The sequence below is a fragment of the Talpa occidentalis genome, unplaced genomic scaffold (genome assembly GCF_014898055.3).
Source record: "Talpa occidentalis isolate TD23 unplaced genomic scaffold, MPIMG_talOcc4v2.1 talOcc4.15, whole genome shotgun sequence".
In the NCBI taxonomy this organism is placed as follows: domain Eukaryota; kingdom Metazoa; phylum Chordata; class Mammalia; order Eulipotyphla; family Talpidae; genus Talpa; species Talpa occidentalis.
In genome coordinates, this window is record NW_023601543.1 from 971,207 (window position 1) to 991,145 (window position 19,939).

The window sequence follows — 19,939 nt, forward strand, 5'->3', positions numbered from 1 at the left end:
CTGAGGACAGCAGGCTATCCAGGGGAGTCTAGGGCCTGGAGCAGCCATGGCGTCCCTGCCCACTGGCAGTGAGGGCCAGCCATGTGTGAACGGTGACCACACGGTCTTCTGGGGGCCATTGGCAGGGTCAACTGGGGGTGCCAGCTTGCGTGGCACCTTGGGGCTCCTACACTGGCTCCGGCTGCTTGGCCAACGAATTTGGGCACACCGCAGTCCAGGTGCATGTCCAGCGCCCAGCGCGAGGGGGCGGTGACACCCGGGGACCCCCGATCTGGAGCAGGGCCCGGCCTGAGCCGCCCCGCCCCGTTCCTGCAGCTGCGGGGAGGAGGGGGCGGGGCGGGCCGAGTAGGGTGCTGGCTGCGCAGCCCCAGGTCCCAGCGCCCGGCCGGCTCGGCGCCGCGTGGAGCAGCGGGGCTCGACGGCGCGGCCACTCGGCCGCTATGGCCGCGCACGGGAAGCTGCGCCGGGAGCGGGGGCTGCAGGCCGAGTATGAGGCGCAAGTCAAAGGTGAGAGGGCGCCGGGCTCTCCTGGTCCCGTTCCCTGAGGAGACCCGGAAGGTCGTGGGGCAGCCCTGAAAGTCCCGCGGTTGGCCCCGGGGGCCCACTGCCCTCCCCCAGCGACCTCTGGAGGGGTTGGGGAGAATGCGGCGGGAGCTCCCTGCTCACCGCTGGTCTCCTCGAGCCTCAATCACCCTGCCTCCCCCTTTCTCCCTCTTTGTCTTCCTTTGGCCCCTCCACCTACCTCTCTGCAATTCACCCCCGGAGCAGTGGAGACCCTGCCAGCCACAGGAGGGCTGGCGACACTGGGTACACTGCCCCCCAGAAAGTAGCCTTCTAGCCAGAGTGAAATGAAACACCCTAATTTGGCTGTGGGGACAGTGGAAGGGAATCCGAGGGCCCAGGTTGATGGGTGCGTGGTGGCTTAGCCTAAAGCCTTCCCAGACTAGGTCGCCCCGTTGTCCCTTTGGTCCCTTCGCCCCCTGGGGCCCCGAGGTAGCTCAGGGCTGAGGATCTTGCGAGTAAGCTGGCCTGAGTGCCAACACCTTTCAGAGAGCAGACCTCTTGGGGTTCTGTGAAGCACTTGGTGCAAATCCCATGCAAATTAGCCGCGCACATTCTTAGTGGCCTCTGCTGGTGAGGCTCCTTCAGGGCGTGACCTGTGCCCGCGGAGGACGCCTGCAGGGCACTTTCCTGGAGGCTTTAGATGTGTCTCACTTTCAATTGCTCCATTTTACCCATGAAAGAAACTGAAAGTCAGAGAGGAGCGGCGACCGCCTGAGGTCACTCAGCACTGCAGACCCTAGAAGGTGAAGTGAAATGGCCCTGACCTTCCTGCACCAGACATGAAGGCTCCAGTGTAACCACCAGCGCAAACAATTTCCAACAAAGCGCCTGGGTTCTCCCTGTCCAGGAGAGGCTGCCTCTGCCCAGAGCCACCTCGAGGTGACATTGCAGGGCCAGCTGGCTCTCTGAGTGTTGCCTTTGTCATTTCTCAGAGGGCGATAATGACCCCCATTCTGCTTCCCCAAGATGTCATGAGGCTGAAGGACTTTGGAAAGTCCTCAGCAGGTGTCGATCTGGTGATTTGCACTGAGAGTTTGGGGTTCCCAGCAAGCGTCTGAGATGTCTTGCCTGCTCTGGGTCCTTGACAGCTTTAGCTTCTGTTCCCCACCAATTCCCCCCGGAAATGTTCTACTATGCTAGAAAAGCAGGATTGCTGTCTTGACACCCCAAATTCTGAAAGGTCAGCACAGCAGTGGTTAGGAGGCCATCTTCTCTCCTGCTGCACTTGTCAGCAGAAGTGAGACCGGCTGTGCGCTCACAGGAAGTGTCGGGGCGGGGTGCCGAGTCCCAGCTCTGCAGCTCCAGCGTGGTGTGTTCCATCCTCCCTGTGCTCAGGTGCTCAGCAAGCATCTGCCCCGCCCTCGCTGGGCTCCAGTCGGCAGCCCTCGCTGGACATTGACAACCACTGACAGGGAAAGCCGGTGCCAAGCAAAGGGGTGTGAAGAGGGCCAGTCCTAGTTTGGGGGAGGCCATGGACGGGTTCCCTGATGGTGCATCTGAGCTGACATCTGAGAGCTGTAGGCCAGCAGCAGCTCGCTGCACTCAGGTGGCAGAAATTCACAAGTCACCAGTGCGCATGTCTGGATCCCTGTCAAGTTCTGGCTTCCAGGCAGCACCCACTCCTGGCACTGAAGAATAAAGGAAACAGCTGGGTGTGCCTTCAGTTAGGGTGCTGCTCGGAGAGTGGGGCGGAAGCCCAGGGGAAGGTGAGGTGAGCTGGGACCTTTCCAGACCTTTCTTGGAATGAAATGAAATTGACTTATCGCAGGAAGTGTCACCCCGACTCAGTGAAGATGCTGCTGGCTGCTAGTGGCCTGCGTGTTGACATCAGCCTTGGGGCCCAGCCCTGTCTCTCTCTCTCGGCGTTAGGGGTTCTGCTCTCCTCTGTGTTAGTGCCATGGTCAGGAAGTCCCCCACACCCCAATTTCGATTTACGCAGCCCGACTCCTTAGTGCAAAGAGTGCTCCCCACGCAGTAGTTTCAGCGGGGGCTGGGGCTGGGTCAGCACACTCAGGAGTGCGCAGCCAGAGGGATGGTGCCCGAGGTTGAGAGTAGGAAGAAGTTCTGCAAAGGGAAATCAGGAGGCAGGAGCTGGGCAGGCAGAACCCATGGGGGCCACCTCATGCCCCACACACAGCCCCTGGGAAGTCATAGGTAAGAGCAAAATCCAGATGGTGCCGGCATCGACACCGTCACGGTGGAGTCCTGCAAACAGCCAGCCCAGGTCCTGCCACTTGCCTCCTCCAGGCTGGCTCCCTGGTCTAGCCCCATTCTCTGCTGCAATAACTGCCCACTGGGCTGGGTGCTTCCCCTCTGTCATCTAACCTCTGCTGGGGCTCCCTACCTGAGAGGACCCTGGTCGCTCCTCGCCCCCTGGACCACAACCATGTGCTGTTGGCCCCCCAGCCTCTCAGATGCCCCCCTCCCTGGGTAGCTCAATCCAGCTACTCTGCCTCAGGACATGCCTCGGCTATTGCCTCTGCCTGTGCGCTCTTCCTCCAGCTGTCCCCATGGTCCTTTCATCACTTCCTTCAGCTCATTTCTGACTGTCGTGCTCTGAGACCCCACCCTCCCGTGTTCCTCTTCTCAGCGTCCCTCTTCCACTGCGTCTGTGTGCTGAACATGCCCACACAGGTGGGGCCTGAGTGCGTCCTGCTGATGAAGAAGTCACCGCACGTCCCTCTCAGGGCACGTAGACGCAGCCAGGAAGCCAAGTTGGGTCCTGTCTGCCTGGGATGCTCTGTGCACTGGGCACTTGGGGTGGCAGGAGCGCTTGCAGACGGGTGCTCAGGCTTGCTCAGGCGAGTCTCCGCTGCAGGCTCCCTACGGAAAGCGCTCTCACCATACCCAGCAGTGAGAAGGCCGCAGCCATCGGGGGCCCGGGCATGCCTTTCTGCAGGGAGGCGAGGGTGCAGGTGCCCTGGGGATGGGCGATCGGGAGTGGGACCTGGGGAAGACAACAGGCCCCGCCTGTGGTCCCTTTGCTTGCCAGCCCGGCTCCTGGGCCTCACTGTGGGGCAGCCTATCCCCTTGGGGCCAAGCGCAGGGCTCCCTTTATGGAGCCCCCAAGTTCTCTGCAAGTTTGACAGACTGCCACGGCAGTCTCCCCCCTTGTGTTTGCATGTGAGACTCCCTGCCAGGGTCCTGGGCACCCAAGAGGCAGGAAGTGGCAGGGGAAGCAACTCGGGGGCTTTCCAGGAACTGGGGCGTGATGGGAAGGGCCAGTGGCTGAGCCTGCCAAGGATGGCCTCACCGCGTGCCTCTGAACTCCTCCCGCCCCTGGCCTTGGCAAGGTTCTCCCCTCTCCCTGGACACCCCTCGTTACCCTTCTCGCCGTAGGGCTGACTGCTTTCCTTTCGCTGCTGCTTCTGGCCCGAGGCGCCCCCTGCCCCAGCCCAGCTTGCTCTCTCCAGGGGCAGCCTCTTCAGGCCCCTCTCTCAGTGTCAGCTCCCCTGGGGTAGACCCTGCAGGTGACTGCCTCTCCCACCCGTGACCTCCGCCAGGCCTGAGCCCCAGGTACCCCTGTCCCCCAGAAATGCGCTGGCAGCTGAGCGAGCAGCTGCGCTGCCTGGAGCTGCAGGGCGAGCTGCGGAGAGAGCTGCTGCAGGAGCTGGCCGACTTCCTGCGGCGCCGCGCCGAGGTGGAGCTCGAGTACTCCCGAGGCCTGGACAAACTGGCTGAGCGCTTTGCTGGCCGTGGAGGTCGCCTGGGGGGCAGCGGCCGCGAACACCAAAGTTTCCGGTAGGTGCCCTCTGGCAGGAGGCTGCGCAGGCAGGTGGGGCTCCTCGCAGCAGCCTTCTGTGTGAGTGCCCCTTTGTCCCCAGGAAGGAGCCGGCCCTCCTGTCGCCCTTGCACTGCTGGGCTGTGTTGCTGCAGCAGACGCGGCAGCAGAGCCGGGAGAGGGCGGCCCTCAGCGAGGTGCTGGCCGGCTCCTTGGCCCAGCGTCTCAGCCACATCTCGGAGGACGTGGGCCGCATTGTCAAGCAGGTATGGCCCCGGCCGGGCGGGATCAGGCGGTGGGCACGCCATCCCCACGCAGCAGGCTGGGAAGACGTGGGAGGCCAGGTGGGCTTCGGGCAGAGGGGAGTTGGGTGGGGCCCCAGTGCCAGCCGAGGAGTAGCAGCCGCCCTGGCTCTGCTGGTTACCTCCCCCAGAGTAAGGATTTGGAGCAGCGGCTGCAGGAGGAGCTCTTGGAGGTGGTGTCAGAACTTCAGACGGTGAGGACCGTGCAGGCTCGCCCCAATCAAAGGGGAGCCATCACGTTATGTCTCAAGAATTGGGTGCCCCGGGGAGACTTGGGCTTGTGGGGTCACCAGTATACCTACCCATGCTCTGGGACCACATCCCAGATGGACTGCGGGGTGGGGGGAGGACTGGTCGTGGCTGTGGCGTTCAGCGGGGCCGCCTGGCCTTGGGCCTCCCTGCAGGCCAAGAAGACGTACCAGACTTACCACGTGGAGAGCATGAACGCCGAAGCCAAGCTCCGGGAAGCAGAGCGGCAGGAAGAGAAGCGGGCAGGCCGGACAGTCACAACGGCCACCACCACCGAGGCAGGGCCCCTTCGCAAGAGCTCCCTTAAGAAGGGAGGGCGCCAGGTGGAGAAGGTGGGCTTGCAGGGCACCTGTCTATCTCTGAAGACTCTGCTCCTGGCCTTGGTCACAGTGAGGCCCTGGCCCTCCCGTGGCTGGGGAGGGGAAGAGCCACAGACTCCCAGCGAGGCTATGAGCAAAGGACCTCGGTCTGCACAGCCCTGGAGGACAGAGGGGCCGGGATGAGAGCTGCTGGTCCCAGCCCAGCCCATGCAGTGTTCCTCAAGCTCCTGCCTGGTCCCCCCAGCCTAGCTGGAGTGAGAGAGCTCTGTTGCTTCCAAGCCGGGGGCCTGTCCACCCCTGTCCCTGCCTCACACAAAGCCATGAAGGTTCAGAGGGGTGGGAGGACTGTAAGATGGGCGACTGCATGACATGTAGGGAGCAGAGCATTTGAGGTGGTCCCTGAAGAGGAATGAGGAGGCTGAGGCCAGCAGAAATGCAAGGGTGGAGGTGCCAAGTCAGGTGGACCTGTGGTTGTGAGATGGGAGGGTTTATGCATAGCCAGGTCAGGGGACATCAGGACTTCTGAGCCTGTGCCCATCGAGGGTAGCTGTCGACATGGGGTGGGAGGGTACATGGTGGCGATGGGGGCAGGCCTGTGGGCTGAGTGGGTGATCTTTGTGCTGATATGGTTTCGAGCAGCGTCAGGCCAAGTTCTTGGAGCACAAACTCAAGTGCACGAAGGCACGCAACGAATACCTGCTCAGCCTGGCCAGTGTCAATGCTGCTGTCAGCAACTACTACTTGCGCGATGTCTTGGACCTCATGGATGTGAGTGCTGGGTAGCTGGTGGGAGGCAAGTGCCTTGTGCACTGAGGCCCGTCTGAGCCATGTCCTTACTTCCTCCTCAGTGCTCTGACACCGGATTCCACTTGGCCCTAGGCCAGGTGCTCCGGAGCTACACTGCTGCTGAGAGCCGCACCCAGGCCTCCCAGATGCAGGGCCTGGGCAGCCTGGAAGAGGCAATAGAGGCCCTGGATCCTCCAGGGGACAAGGCCAAGGTGCTGGAGGTGCATGCAGTTGCCTTCTGTCCCCCACTGCGCTTTGACTACCAACCCCATGAGGGAGATGAGGTGAGGGTCACTCCCCCTGCCCCCTTAATGCCCCAAGCATGGCCACAGAGCTGGTCCAGGAACTTCCCTTCCTTAGCATCCTGAGCACCTCTGCCACTCGCTTCTGTGCTTGAGCCTCTGTCCCAGGTCTTGTGTCTTCCTCTTTCTTGGTGTATCACTCTCTCCTGGGTGGCGCCTTCACCAAGAGTTTCCTGACCACATGTGTCTAGAAGTGCCCCGATTCTATCACTGCAATTGATGGGTAGTTTAGCTAGGTATGAAATCCAAGGCTCAAAATCCTTTCCCTTCAGAATGTTAAAGGCATTGCTCCAAGGTCTTTGGCTTTTAGTATTATGGGGGAGAAGTCTGATACCATTCTGAGCGCAGAACTGTTGTATGTGAACTATATTTTTTCTTCCTGACGCTATTAGGACAGTTTCTTTCCCCCTTCTCAGATTTTATGATGCCCTGCCTTGGGGAGCCTTTATCCTTCCCAGCACTAAGCAACCTCTCAGTCTGGAAAGTCATGAGGTTTGGGACTCATGTTACTTCTTTGATAATTTTTTCCCCTGCATTTTATTTTCACTCACCTTCAGGAATCCTTGTCATTGTAATTGGATGTTGGACCTCATGAGCCAACCCTCTTTCCTATTTCCTATCTCTATACATGTTAATTCTGGTTTCTTAGGAGTTTATTCAACTCTCTCTTCCAATCCTTATTGAATTAAAACATTGCTTTCATGTTTTTAATTTCTAAGAGTTCTTTTTGGTTCTCCACATTTCTATTTTTTTTTTAAGATTTATTTATTTTATTTATACAAGCACTGGGTACAGTCAGAAGCACGGGAGGGTGAGAGAATTCACCAGAGCCAGAGTGGGGAACAGAACAGGCAGACTGACGAAGTACACTGCTGAGGGGAGCAGCGGGCGGCAGGAGAGGTCTGCGCGCCATGCGGGACCCTCACTGGTGGCCGGGGGTCGTACCGGTGCTGCAGAGGCTGCGGGCAGCTTCGCAGCCCAGCACTCAACCGCTGCGCCACCAGGGGAGGCCCCATATTTCTATTTAAAACAACCATTTGTTCTTGTTTCATGGATATAATATACCTTCCTGAGTCTCTCTGAAATGATAATTTGTTTCTTTGACATTTTCCTCTATTATCTGCATTTTCTCTGTTATCTATAGCTTTTTTTTTTTTTTTTTTTAAAAAAAGCTTGCTTTGACCTATGTCTTCTGTTTTAGAGTTTCTCTCAAATGGCTGCCATTTCTTGGCCATTGGTTCATAAGAGGAGGTTCTGAGAGGTGGGTCAGGTATTTGATGTGAGACCGCAGAGCTTGTCAACAATGCACTTCCTTATAGGGAAGGGACTGAACTCATTGCTTTGAGGGAGACCCACACCTTGGGGAATGGGATGGGGAGGAGGTGTGTCTTAGGAAGAGGGTGAGAGACAGGACTTATAGGACTTGGGCTAGAGTTTAGGGGGTGGGGAGCAAGGCAGTGGGGTTTGACTGTGGGTTGGATGCTTTCAGGAAGCCTGGCTGACTGACTGGGTGTTGACTTTTATCTAGAAAGCAGTGGGACTGAGGGCTGAGAGTCCATGGTCAGGAAGCAGCAGTCACTCATGTTAGCCGGAGTAGAAGGAGGTTTGGCCATTTTTGTGGTTTGGGCAAAGTTCTTTGTTTTTTTCTGTGCTCAGACATGATTACCAAGCGGTCTTGTTTTTGTGTTCCCCCATCATGGACCCAGAGCGACCTTGTGTGATTTAATGCTCTGTGACAGTCCATGTGTTCGGTAGGCTAGCCCAAGGCTCAGCTCTCAGCTCTTGGCCACCCCAGAGGGTGGCGGCTGCTTTGCTCTTTCTCATCAGCAGGGGGTTTCGTCTCCTTCAGCTGTGACCCGTTTCCCTGAACCCACAATTCATCTGATTTATACTTTCCAGAGGGTAAATTTCTAGTTTTCTACTAATTGTGTGGGTTTGAGGGGACGTCTTCTAATGTCAGTGTTCCCTGAGGCCTAATATACTTTTTTATAATTCCAGTAAACACACAGAGCTTTACCATTGTAACCATTTGTAAGCACACGGTTCAGTGGCAGCAAGTACTCTCCCAGTGTTGGGTGACCACCCCCACCATCCAGTTCCAGAAACTCTTCATCTTCCTAAATTGAAGCTATCTCCTCTCCATTAGACACCCATTCTCCATTCAGAGCCCTCGCCCCCCCTCTGCAGACTCTCCCCTTTCTTCCTCTTTTGCTATGTACCTGACTGTTCTGGGACCCTCACACCAGTGGGACTACACAGCACACATCCTGTGGTATCCAGCTGGGGTCACTCAGCACGATGCCCAAAGGTGGGGATGCGCGTTAGAACGCCCTTCCTGTGGAAGGCCCACTGGCTCCCCGCTGCAGGGACAGCCACGCTCCCTTCACCCACCCCCATCCGCAGACGCTGGGGACTCCGCCTCTTTGTGTTGTGCTCTGAGTGTGGGGGTGCACGTGTCTCTGCGGGCCCTGCTTTCTCTTCTTTTGGGCGTGTAACCAGAAGTGGGGCTGCTGGGTCATACAGAGTCTGTGTTTAACTTTGAGAGGAATCACCATATGGCTTCCTAGGTGGACTTTGCCAGTCTTGGCTTCCACCCCACCCACACCCCAGCACTACAGCTGCTGCCCCCAGCCTTCTGGCTGCTGCTTCTGGCTTCTGTCTGTCACCTCCCCGGTCTCCATTGTCCACAACTTTTGCATCCCTCATGGGCGTCACCTCTTCCCCTTGCCTGGTGTCCCTGTGCTGGCCCCTGCGCCCCTCCTGCTGGGCTTGCAGGGAGTGGCGAGCTGGGCACAGGGCATGGTTAGCCTGTTGTTGGTGAGGTAAGTCCTCACTCTTGAGTAACTTGATGTCAGAACCTTCTGCATGTTCACGTGTTCCCAGGAGAGGGACCCCTCGTCCCCCCCCCCCCCCCCCCCCCCGCTCTACCCGCCCGCCTGCAGAGCCCGCACTGCTCGCTCGCCACAGGGGCTCGGTCACTGTTGGAATAGAGTGAGCAACTTTCCTGTCCTCTGTCCGCCCCAGAAAAGTTCTGGCCGGGCCCTTCCTCTTCTGCCTCAGACCCTGCTCTCCTTACCTTTCTCCTTCCCCTCCTGTTTTATATAAACCACTCTACTGCGGTGTAGCCCTGCCCGTAGCCCCCCTAGAGTGTACAGGTCTCTAGCCGCCTCTAGAATCCTCGCCGTCGTGCTGCCAGCACCTCTGTCTGATTCCAGAATGTGTTCATCGCCTGCTTCTGGACTTTGTGGAAACCTGGTGTTTTCAGGGATCGTCCGCGTTGCGGCGGCCCAGCCAGGCCCGCATCCTTTTGCATGGCCGACTGACGGCCCACGGAGTGAAGGCGCCGCCTTTGCTTACTCACTCAGCAGCCCGTGGCCACCGGGCTTCCTTCCACCCCTGGGCCCTCTGAGCCGCGCCACTGTGCGCGTGTGCTCTGGCCTGGGTGCCGCCTGTTCCACTTTCCCGAGCTGAGCATGGAAGCCTCCCGCGCTGCTGGTAATGTTCATCGGCCCCAGACAGCAGAAATGTGCTGGTGCCCATAGCCTGGGCCAGGCCCTCTGCCCCTGGGCTCGCCCCTCAGACCCCCGGACACTGCCTTGCACAGGTGGCTGAGATCCAGGTTGAGATGGAGCTGCGGGATGAGATTCTGCCCAGGGCCCAGAATATCCAAAGCCGCTTGGACCGACAAACCATCGAGACCGAGGAGGTATGAGTCACTGGCCCGGGGCAGGAACAGGGCCCTGGAGTATGGAGCCAGCCGGCCCACCCTCCCCTTTCCTTCTGACTTGGCCTTCCTGTCCTCTGTCTGCCTCTCCCCCCAGGTCAACAAGACACTGAAGGCCACATTGCAGGCCCTGCTGGAGGCGGTGGCCTCGGACGATGGGGACGTGCTCGAGTCCTTCCAGGCCTGTCCCTCCACTGAGTCCCTCAAGTCAACCAGCTCCGATCCAGGGGCTCGGCAGGCTAGCCGAAGGCGGAGCCAGCTGCAGGAAACAGAGACCTTCTATCTCACGGTGGGAGGGGGGCCGGGGCTGGGGGGTGCAGGAGGCCCAGAGCGGAAGGTGCGAGTCCGAGTTCTTGTGGGGCTTCCAGAAGCTGCAGGAGTACCTGAGTGGACGGAGCATCCTCGCCAAGCTGAAAGCCAAAAATGAGAAGCTGCAGGAAGCCCTTCAGCGAGGTGGGCCCTGCCTCTGCCCCGCAGCCCCTCCTGCCCCCCCCCAGGGTACCCTCCCTTGGCTTTCCTTCCTGGAACCCCCTCCCCCATACCCATGGCCCACTCTGCCTGCAGAGGGGCAGGAAAAAAGCCCACAAGGGGCCTGGTTGCTTCCTGACTTTGGCCTTCAGGCTGCCCTTTGTCACCATGGTGCGCGGTGGCCCTGGCCTGAGAAGTACTGCCACGTTTTCTCTCCCCCAGGTGACAAGGAGATGCAGGAGGCATCCCGGTGAGTCTCTCCTGAGATGGCAGTGTGTTCTGGGGACTGGACTTCTGTCATAGTGCCCGTCTGCTCTCCCCTTGGTGCCCAGCTCTGCTGCACCTTCCTCGGTGACTCAGTTTCCCACTTTTCCTAGTGGGTTCTGGAATAATTCTCAAGTTCCAGGGCCCTTTTTGGCTGGGCCAGGAAGGCGGGGTCTCCTGTTCTCCATGCCCATCTCCCTCAGAGCCAGTCCCTATTCGCCACAGGACCCAGTATACACAGAGAAAATTCCAGAAGAGCCGCCATCCCCGCCCCAGCTCCCAGTATAACCAGAAACTCTTTGGGGGCAATATGGAGAAGTTTATCCAGGTACTCGCTTTGCCTCACCTTCTAACTCAGTGTAGGCCTACCCCTGCATTCTGGTCTGCGCTGGGCTGCGAGCACAGGGTGGTCCAGGGTGTCTGTGACAAAAAAACCCAGGTAGCAGCATTTTTGGGCCTGAGGAGTTGAACAAGCCACACAGGGTCCTCAGTGCTCTGTTCCAGACCAGCATAGCTCTGGGGTGGAGTGACAGAAAGAGGCTGCGCCCATAGCCATTGACAAGAATGACAGACTATTTAAACGAACAAATGTGAGTTTGGCGCTTTGACTTCATTCAGGGTCCGCAGAGCGCATCTGATGGCATTTTCACATGCCAGAGTGGGTCAGCACAGAGAATGGAGAGGGAGACAGCACCCCTGGGAGGGGCTGGTGCAGGCGGTGGCCTAAGGCGCTGTTAAGAGAAGCAAAGGCAGCGAGTGGTGGGGGGAGGTGCGCTGTGTCCTGTGAGGTAAACACTTCTCTGTCCCCAGAGCTCAGGGCAGCCTGTGCCGCAGGTGGTGGAGAGCTGTGTCCGCTTCATTAACCTTCACGGTAAGCAGACCCGCCCCCCGCTGGCCGCCCCATCCCGGAGTGGGGAGGGGCCCAGCACCCACCGGTCTCCGCCCTCCTGCAGGCCTGCAGCACGAGGGCATCTTCCGGGTGTCGGGCGCCCAGCCCCGGGTTTCAGAGATCCGAGAATCTTTCGAGAGAGGTGGGACTGGGCCGCGCCGGGCCGGGCGGGGGGCAGGCCGGAGTGGGTGTGAGTGGCCTTCTTGTCCCCTGTGGGCCTAGGGGAGGACCCGCTGGTAGAAGGCTGCACTGCCCGTGACCTGGACTCGGTGGCCGGGGTGCTGAAGCTCTACTTCCGGAGCCTGGAGCCCCCCCTCTTCTCCCCGGACCTGTTCGGGGAGCTGCTGGCCTCTGTGGGTAAGGCCCGGGTCTGCAGCTGGGGGGTGCCGCTCATGTGGGCGCGGCCGCGCTCATGTGCTTTCCTCCGGGTGGGGGCAGAGCTGGAGGCCCCGGTGGAGCGTGTGGAGCATGTGAGCCGCCTCCTGGCCCGGCTTCCCAGCCCGGTACTGGTGGTCCTGCGCTACCTCTTCAGCTTCCTCAACCAGTGAGTGCTCAAGGGGCACGGGGGGGGGGGGGTGGCGGCCAAGGTGGGCGCCTGCGGGTGACCCCTGCCGATGACATGCGTTTCCCCAGCCTGGCCCAGTACAGCGACGAGAACATGATGGACCCGTACAACCTGGCCGTGTGCTTCGGGCCCACGCTGCTGCCTGTGCCCGCGGGCAGGACCCGGTGGCCCTGCAGGGCCGAGTGAACCAGCTGGTGCAGACCCTCATTGTGCAGCCGGCGCGGGTCTTCCCACCCCTGACCCTGCTGCCAGGCCCTGTCTACGAGAAATGCATGGCACCACCTTCTACCAGCTGCCTGGGGTATGCGCTGTGCTGCCGGGGCTGGGAGGTCTGGCAGAGGGGAGCCCTTGCCTCCGTTCATTCTCCTCACTCTGCTCGGACCTCAGGGACACCCCGCTGGAGGGCCTGGCGGGGGACAGTGAGCTGGACCTGGAAGCTGGGACCCCGACCCCAGAGGACGGTAAGGGGGTGGGAAGGAAGGCCCCAGATTGTGCCCACCCTCGGCGCCCGCTCCACCTCCTCTTCTTTGCAGACTTGGAGGGCGTCGTGGAGGCCGTGGCCTGCTTTGCCTACACCGGCCGCACAGCCCAGGAGCTGACTTTCCAGCGTGGGGACGTGCTGCGGCTGCACGAGCGCGCCTCCAGGGACTGGTGGCGGGGCGAGCGTGCAGGCGCCCGCGGCCTCATTCCCCACAATTACATCTCGCTGTCGGCGGGGTGAGTAGGCTGCTCTCGCTCGGGAGGCTCCTGCCAGGCTGCCGGCCAGTCCCCCGCCCGAGCCCCAGGCGTGGAGCATTCCTGACCGCGTGTGGCTGGCCCCGAGCCTCTTGGTCTTCTCCATCCCAGGGCGGAGAGACCCGTGGCGGTGGTGCCGCAGAATGCAGGGGAGCTGGCGAGCAGCCCGGAGGGCCCCCTGGGCATGGACTTTGCCCGTCGGTAAGCTGAACAAGATGGGACCTCGACGAGACCTGGGGCAGCCCCACTCGCCCACCCTCACCCGAGCACTAGGCCAGACCCCAGGGGGCTGGGCTCAAGCTCTGGCTGTGCAGAAAGGGCTGCCGTGGGGGGAAGGGTCATCTACTGAGGGACACTGAGGACAGAATGGGCCCTCTGGGCCAGCAGGCCCCTTCCTGGGCCGCGCCTGGGGCGGGAGGCTCTGTTGGCCTAGCCCAGGGACTGCCTGTCCCACCCCCTGCCAGTCTCACCGCCTGTGCCCTGCAGGCCAGAGCCGTGCACCCCACCTGATGCTGGTGGCCCCTCTGGGCACAGACGGCACTGCTTCGTCCCCACGTCCCCGGATCGGCTCATTGAGGTGGATGAGGTGAGTTGTGACTGGCTGTGTGTCAGGAGGGGGCACCTCTCCTGAGGGGTCTCTGTCTCTGCTTATGAACCCCTCTTTCCCCCACCACCCCAAGTTAGCCTTCTTTTCCTGGCTCAGACAAGCTGATGTGACCCCCCCCCAGCTCAGGGAGTGGCCCGCCAGGGGTGAACGTGGGGCAGGACAGGCCTAGAGACAGGATGGAGGCCACAGGTCCCTCACTGGGTTCCTGAGTGGGTGGTGTCGGCACTGAGGCCAGAATGGCGTGGGCAAGGGGCAGGTGGCGGGCAGTGACATGGCGGGAGCTGAGCGGGCTAGGGAGGGGGAGGAGAGACTGACAGGCCAGGAAACCAGGTGAGGAGGTTCTCGAAGCGGGGAACAGTGGGTGCAGTCTGGGGCAAGCGGCCCCCTGTGGCTCCCAGCGAGCCCCGATGGGCTGAGACCAAAGCCCTGGGGATGGGACTGAGCCCCGCGGGCACCCTCGTGAGCACACCCGGTGTCCTGTCCCGCGGCCACGCCTGGGAGCCTGCGACAGGAGGGGCGCTGGGGCCGGGCGCGGCAGTGGGAGGCCCCAGGGGCGCGGGCCAGGTCGGGTGCGGGTGGGGCGGAACCGGGCTCTCTGGTGCGCCCGTGGTCCCTGGGGCTGCGGGGGGTGGCCGTGGTCTCAGTCAGGGAGAGCGGGTGTGAGAAGAGGGGCGGGGACCCAGCTCGAGGGCCCCCGCTTCATGGGCCGGGCTGAGGAGCGCTGTCCCCAGAGGACGCTGTGACAGCCGCAGCTGAGGTGGCCGGAGGGAATGCGGAGGGGGGTGTGACGGCAGCGCGGGCCCTGGACAGGGGCGGCCCGCTGGCCCCTGGGGGAGCAGGGAGGAGGCCAGGGTAGCGTGAGGGGGGCTCGCCTGGGTTGGTGGTCAGCGCCGAGCTGGGTGGGGGCATGGCCAGGCAGCCAGGGCACGGGGCGCCCTCAGCAGCCCCTCCTCTTCCCTCCCCGCCAGGCGGTGGCACAGAACATGGGCTCCGTGTTCAGAGAGCTCTTGGGGAAGACAGCAACTCGACAGGCTCTCGGGCCCACGCCCACCAGCACCCCCAGCCCCGGGCCCCGCAGCCGCTTGGGCAAGAACAAAGGCTTCTCCCGCGGCCCTGGGACCCCAGTGTCACCCTTGGAGCCCCAACCCCAGGGCCTGGACTCGACCCTCAAGCCACACTGATGCCCTGCTGGCTGTACAGGCCCGCGTGCCCTCCGCAGCCCTCTCCCTAGACCTCTGCTTCCCCTAGCTCTGCCCTGCAAGCACAGGGCGCTGCTTTTGGCCCTCTGCCTGCCCCAACCTGGCCCTGGGCCCCTCTGGGAGCAGCCTGGGGAGGTGGTGGGAACAGGCCCCGCCCAGCTCTGCCTGTGGGCCTACCAGCCCCCAGGCCCTTGTCTGCCTGAGCCCAGGGCGCTCACCTGGTGAGGTTGGCAGGCATTCATAAAAAACCTGTGTTGCCTCCCAATGTGTGCCAGTTCTTTGTCTAGGGGAGCTGGACAGGTGGGTACAGGGCAGCCCTCTGGCACCCCTGCTGCTCAAGCCCAGATGCCAGGATGCTCAGCCCAAGTGACATGTTGGCTCGCTTGGCAGAGCCGCTAGGGCCCCTTGGCACAGAGCCATCTGTGCCACAGCTGCATGGGTTGGGGATTCACCCCGTTAAGAGGTCAGTCCCCTGCATTGTGGGTTCCCAAGCCGCTCTATCTGGGTGTGCGGGGTCCCTCCCATGCCATTATCCTGATCCAAAGGAGACCTTCGCTGGGTGGGAAACGAGCTGGAATTTTAATTAGGGAGAAGTGGAGGGAGGAGGGAAGAGGGGCACGGAGGGAGAGAGAGGGAGGTGGCCCCACCAGCCCCAGCCGTCCCGGTGGTCCGGGCTCTGGAGCCTGGCTGTCAGCTGCCTGGCATTCATTGGGGTGGAAACCTTTTGCTGCCCCGGGCCCTGCAGCCCTCTCCCACCCCTCCCCACGCCCTGCACCAGGGAGCGACCCTGGGGTTGCGTCTCCATCCAGGGCCGGCTCCTGGCTTCTCAGGTGGATGTGTCTTTGGCCAGGAAGGAGCTGGCAGTGGCGCAGGACGCATCTTGGGGGCCTGGACTGGGTGGGGGGTGCCTCCGGGTGCAGCAGAGCAGGCCGCGCAGCTCTGAGGAGACACTGCTGCTGAAGAAGGCATAGATCCAGGGGTTGGTACAGCTGTTGAGGCTTGCCAGCAGCATGAGCAGAACGAAGGGGGGCCCTGTGGGGACGGAGCATCTTGGTGGGCTCAGGGTGTCTGGGCCAGGCTGTAACCCCACGCGTCTGCTAGGGGCTCAGGGGAGACACAGCCCAGCCCAAGCACCCTCAAGGCTCTGGCCACAGCACTGCCTACCCTCCAGAGGTGCCTCTGGGTCCCACGCAGCCCACAGCTGCACGAGGAAGAAGGGCGCCCAACACAGCACATACACGATCACGATCACCAGCGTCATCCTCACGGTCTTGGCCATGGCTGCTGACACCCGGGCCCCCTCGCTGGCACTGCCAATCCGGCCTGCTCCTCGGCGCTCCCCGGGCCCCTCTGCCGGTCCTGGCACCAGGCTGGCATGAATCTCCCGGAAGATGAGCACCTGGCAGGCAGCAATGCCCAGGGCAGGTGCCACGAATACCATCAGGGCGATCCAGGTGACGTAGGCACGGAGGCCCCAGGGCTCAGCAAAGCGGGCCCAGCAGTCGAGGACACCGCTGCCATCCCCCACATCGCGCTGCGCGAAGATGAAGAGCTGGGGCAGGCTGAGGAGCAGCGAGAAGGCCCAGGCCACCAACACCGGCCGGTTCCAGCGAGCACCACCTCCGTGGCGGTGTGCCAGCATGGGCCGGCAGATGGCACGGTGGCGGTCCAGTGTCATGGCCAGGATCATGTAGGAGGACGCGTACATGCCCACCATCTGCAGGTACTTGACAGCCCTGCACAGGGCGTCGGGCCCACGGAAGCGGTCGGTGGCATCCCAGGCCAGCTGGGGCAGCACTTGGAACAGAGCCACAGCCAGATCCGCCAGACACAAGTGGCAGATGAAGACGTGCATGGGTGCCCAGCGGCCCCGCCGGCCCCGCCTCGCCAGAGCCCCCAGCACCAGGCCGTTGCTCAGGGCTACGGCCACAAAGACCGTGGAGAGCAGGGCCAGCTCCGCCTGGGCCAGCAGCGGGTCTCGGGTGTCCGGCGGCTCCTCGCTCCTGTTGCCTGGTGGGCTGCGCCGAGAGAGGGGCCCGGGCACAACTGGGCCGGGTGGGAGAGAGGGCCGGGTCAGGGCCATGCTCCGCGGGGGCAGCAGGCCCAAGGTGCTTTCTGCTGCCTGGAGCGGGTGGCCTTGGTCTCCTGCAGCCTGGCTCGCAGCCCCCAGTGCAGGGGACGCTGCGAGCGACACCCCTGCATGGGGGTGGCCTGGTGGCCCCAGCTCCCGGGCTTTAGTTCAGGCTTGCCCCCCAGCCCCCCGTGCCCTGGAGAGGAGGGTAAAAGCAGGCTCTGAAAGGGGCATCTGGGCTTTGCGCACCCCACGGGCCACCTGGCTCACCGGGGCTGGGCAAGGGCCTGGCTGGCAGCTTACCAGAGGTGGGCGATGCCGTGAGCATGGCAGGCCGGTGGGCGGTGGGGCGGCAGGTGTCCTGAGCGCCTGGAGGAGACGGGGTGGGGTGCTCAACCTTGAGGGCTGACCCAAGACAGGATGGCCAGGAGCCTCTGTGCCTGGAGGGGTGGGGTTCAGCCGCGTGTGCAGCCGTGTAGAGGTGTTCCCCGCATTGGGCGATGGGGGTGCACCCTCAGCCTAGTCAAGGTTGATGAGGTCTGCCCCCCAGACCAGACATGGACCTGGGCGCCCAGCTGCTCTCCTCGCAGCCAGCAGGTGAGAGAGCGGGGCGCTCAGGTGGGTAGATGAGGAGACCAGGGCTGGCAGAGACTGCACCCTGCTGTGACAGGGGCCAAGAGAAGAGGCCATGGGAAGACTGGGGACGGGCTAGGAGGGGCTGAAGTGCTCCCCACTCCCCCTCAGAGCTCCTTACCTGGCTGCGCCCTGGGCCTCCTGGGCGGCTGGGTGGAGGGCAGAAGGAGGCCAGCAGCTCAATCTGCTCCGCATCGCAGCCCCGCCCCGCCCGGCCTCAGGGAGTGACCTGCCCAGGAGGGGACTTCCTCCCCGCCCCTCCCCCGCCCCCACGTGCCTCCCCTGGCCTCCTGCCTGTGGCACCGGGAAGTTGGCGCCTGGTCGCTGCTTCCCTTCCTGCCCCTGCCCTCCCGGTTCGTCCTCGGACTCCGGAGGGCCCTGGGCCAGCTTGGCTGGTCCCAGCTTGGTCCAGCCTGGACCGCCAGGCCCGGGCCCTGTCCCCGCCCCCACCCCGGGGCCCATCTCCACACAAAGTCTTCAGTCTGGTGGGGCTCCGGGGCGTCACTCAGTCCAGCTGCTCCTGTTATAATCGAGGAACATGAGGCCGGGGGTAGATGGGGGGACCAGCTTTCCTCTTCCTGGCCGAGCACCTCTGTCCCACTGTGAGTCCAGGAGAGGAAGGGGTGAGAGCTCAGGGAGTCCCCTGCACCAGAGGGGGCCCCACCCATCCTCCATCAGGGCTCTGGAGAGGAGGGCCAGGAAGGAGGGGGTGGGGCAGGGTCCAGTTGGAGTTTAAAGTGCCCCCTGAGACACAGCTTCCTCCCTCAGGCCCTTGGGAGCCAGGGACACTGCCCCATCTTCCTCCTGCCTACCTGGAGCTACCTGCCCTTGGAGGAGGGGCTCTGGGCCCCTGCAGTGTGCCAGCTCTCCCCGGGCTCTCACAGGCACCACTTCGGGCCCATGGGCACTTCACATAGAGGCTACAGTGTGCAGTGGCTGACCAAGGGGCCCGCCTCCTCCCTCTCCCCTCCCCTGGCACCAGGACCTCGCCCCCTCCAGCCCATTCTTTGCCCCATCCTTCCCCTGCCTCTTTCCATGCCCCCGGCCCGGCCGGCCCGGGCCAGCCCAAGGCAGTGGCCCGCACGCCTCCGGGCCAGGCTGCGCTGGAGAATGGCTCCTTTTTCCTGTTTGTCCGGCTTCTCTGTTGGCCTACGAGGCTCGAGACCAAAACAGCCTCGCACTCACCGAGTCCAAGTACGGCCGAGGCCAAGGCCTCATCTTCCTGCCGAGGACCTGGCAGCGCCCCAGCCCTCCTGCGTCCCTCCCTCACTGGGTAGCACTAGGGATCCAGTGTCTTACACACTCGCCACACCCCTACTCCCACACACACATACTGCCCCCACCCCCGCACGTTCCATTCACAGTGTCTTTTGCTGGACAGCTGAAAGTAGGGTACCCACGGCCGCCATGGGAACTCCCTGACCTCAGCTGCTGGGACAGGGTGCCCTGACTGACCACACTGCCCTCAACCCAGGAACAGAGCAGAGACTCTCCTACTGTGGTCCAGGGAGCAAAAGTGGCAGAAAGTGCAGGTCCTGACAAGTTTCTAAAACAGATTATTCAAGGAAAAGCTGTGGGTCACTGAGAAAAAAGTCACAGCGTGTTCAATCTGTCCTTCCACCCCCACCCCCCACCCATGCCAGGTCAGGGTGGCCTCGAGGGTTCGGTCCTCACCCCCGCCCCCACAGCAGGCAGGTGAGGTGGGAGCGATGTCTCCACCCACCACACCCAGTCTTGGGCCTCAGCGCGCCCCCTCTGCACCTCCCCCTCCGCCCCCCCACCCCGCTTGAAGGGTGAACAACGGAGAGAGATGGGGTGAAGGTGCCCACAGATCATGACCTATGGAAGAGCCTCCTCCTGTCGTGCATGGAGAGCAGCAGAGCAACCTGGGAAGGCAGGAGGGCAGGCCTGCCTCAGGGGAGGGGGCATCACCCAGGCCCCCCTTCTGGGCCCACGCAAGGCCCAGCAGGAAGGGTCCTGAGGGTGAGTTGGTGCTGAGCCGTGGGCCAGGCCCTTGGCCCTCACTGCTTCCTGCTTTCCTGGTTTCCCTTTGAGCCAGGGAAGTCTTCAGGAAGGCCTCTCCAAGGTTTTCTCTGGGCTCTAAGAAGAAAGGCAGGGGCTTTGTCCCCCAAGGCATGGATAGCACCAGCGCATACAGCTCCCTGCTCAGCCAGAGCAAGTCCTGAAGGGAGGAACCTCGAGCCATAAAGCAAGATGGCGACCAGGAGGGGGTTGGGCCCCTTAGCTCAAGGCCCAAAGTGTCAGGAGCCCCCGTGGGTGCCGGCCAGGTGAGAGGCCAGGCCAGGCCGCATCCCACCACCTGCAGCAGGGAGTCCACCAGAGGCCTGAGGCCCCGGGCTGACCCCCGCCCCAGCCCTCCCACAGGGGACGGGAAACAGGGCTGGGCAGTCGCTCTCGGGAAGAAAGGCCGCCTGGCTCCTGGCTGCTTCACCAGCAGGGCCACGTGAGTCAGCACAGGTGCCCGGAGCTGCCCAGAGCCCCTGCCCTCTGGGAGGAGTGAACGCCAGGCCCCCACTCTT

The 19,939-nt window shown here is 62.5% G+C and overlaps 2 protein-coding genes across 2 annotated transcripts; one reads left to right on the forward strand and one right to left on the reverse strand.

The window, feature by feature from the left end:
- Positions 1 to 440: 440 nt before the first annotated feature.
- On the forward strand, positions 441 to 14,949 carry ARHGAP4 (Rho GTPase activating protein 4). The gene is given in 23 exon segments (XM_037511774.2): positions 441 to 507; positions 4,098 to 4,305; positions 4,389 to 4,551; positions 4,719 to 4,781; positions 4,992 to 5,168; positions 5,796 to 5,924; positions 6,005 to 6,226; positions 9,849 to 9,950; positions 10,066 to 10,257; positions 10,337 to 10,421; positions 10,659 to 10,686; positions 10,926 to 11,028; positions 11,511 to 11,571; positions 11,654 to 11,731; positions 11,812 to 11,946; positions 12,028 to 12,133; positions 12,223 to 12,302; positions 12,305 to 12,455; positions 12,542 to 12,615; positions 12,688 to 12,871; positions 13,001 to 13,090; positions 13,376 to 13,475; positions 14,465 to 14,949. Coding segments are annotated over 23 exon segments (2,811 nt in total). The 3' UTR covers positions 14,678 to 14,949.
- Positions 14,950 to 15,454: 505 nt separating this feature from the next.
- AVPR2 (arginine vasopressin receptor 2) lies at positions 15,455 to 17,100 on the reverse strand. The gene is made up of 3 exons (XM_037512843.2): positions 17,070 to 17,100; positions 15,860 to 16,741; positions 15,455 to 15,727 (listed from the first exon to the last, which is right to left on the reverse strand). Exons 1-3 carry the CDS (start codon positions 17,092 to 17,094, stop codon positions 15,522 to 15,524), a joined length of 1,113 nt encoding a protein of 370 aa, XP_037368740.1. The 5' UTR covers positions 17,095 to 17,100; the 3' UTR covers positions 15,455 to 15,521.
- Positions 17,101 to 19,939: the final 2,839 nt, after the last annotated feature.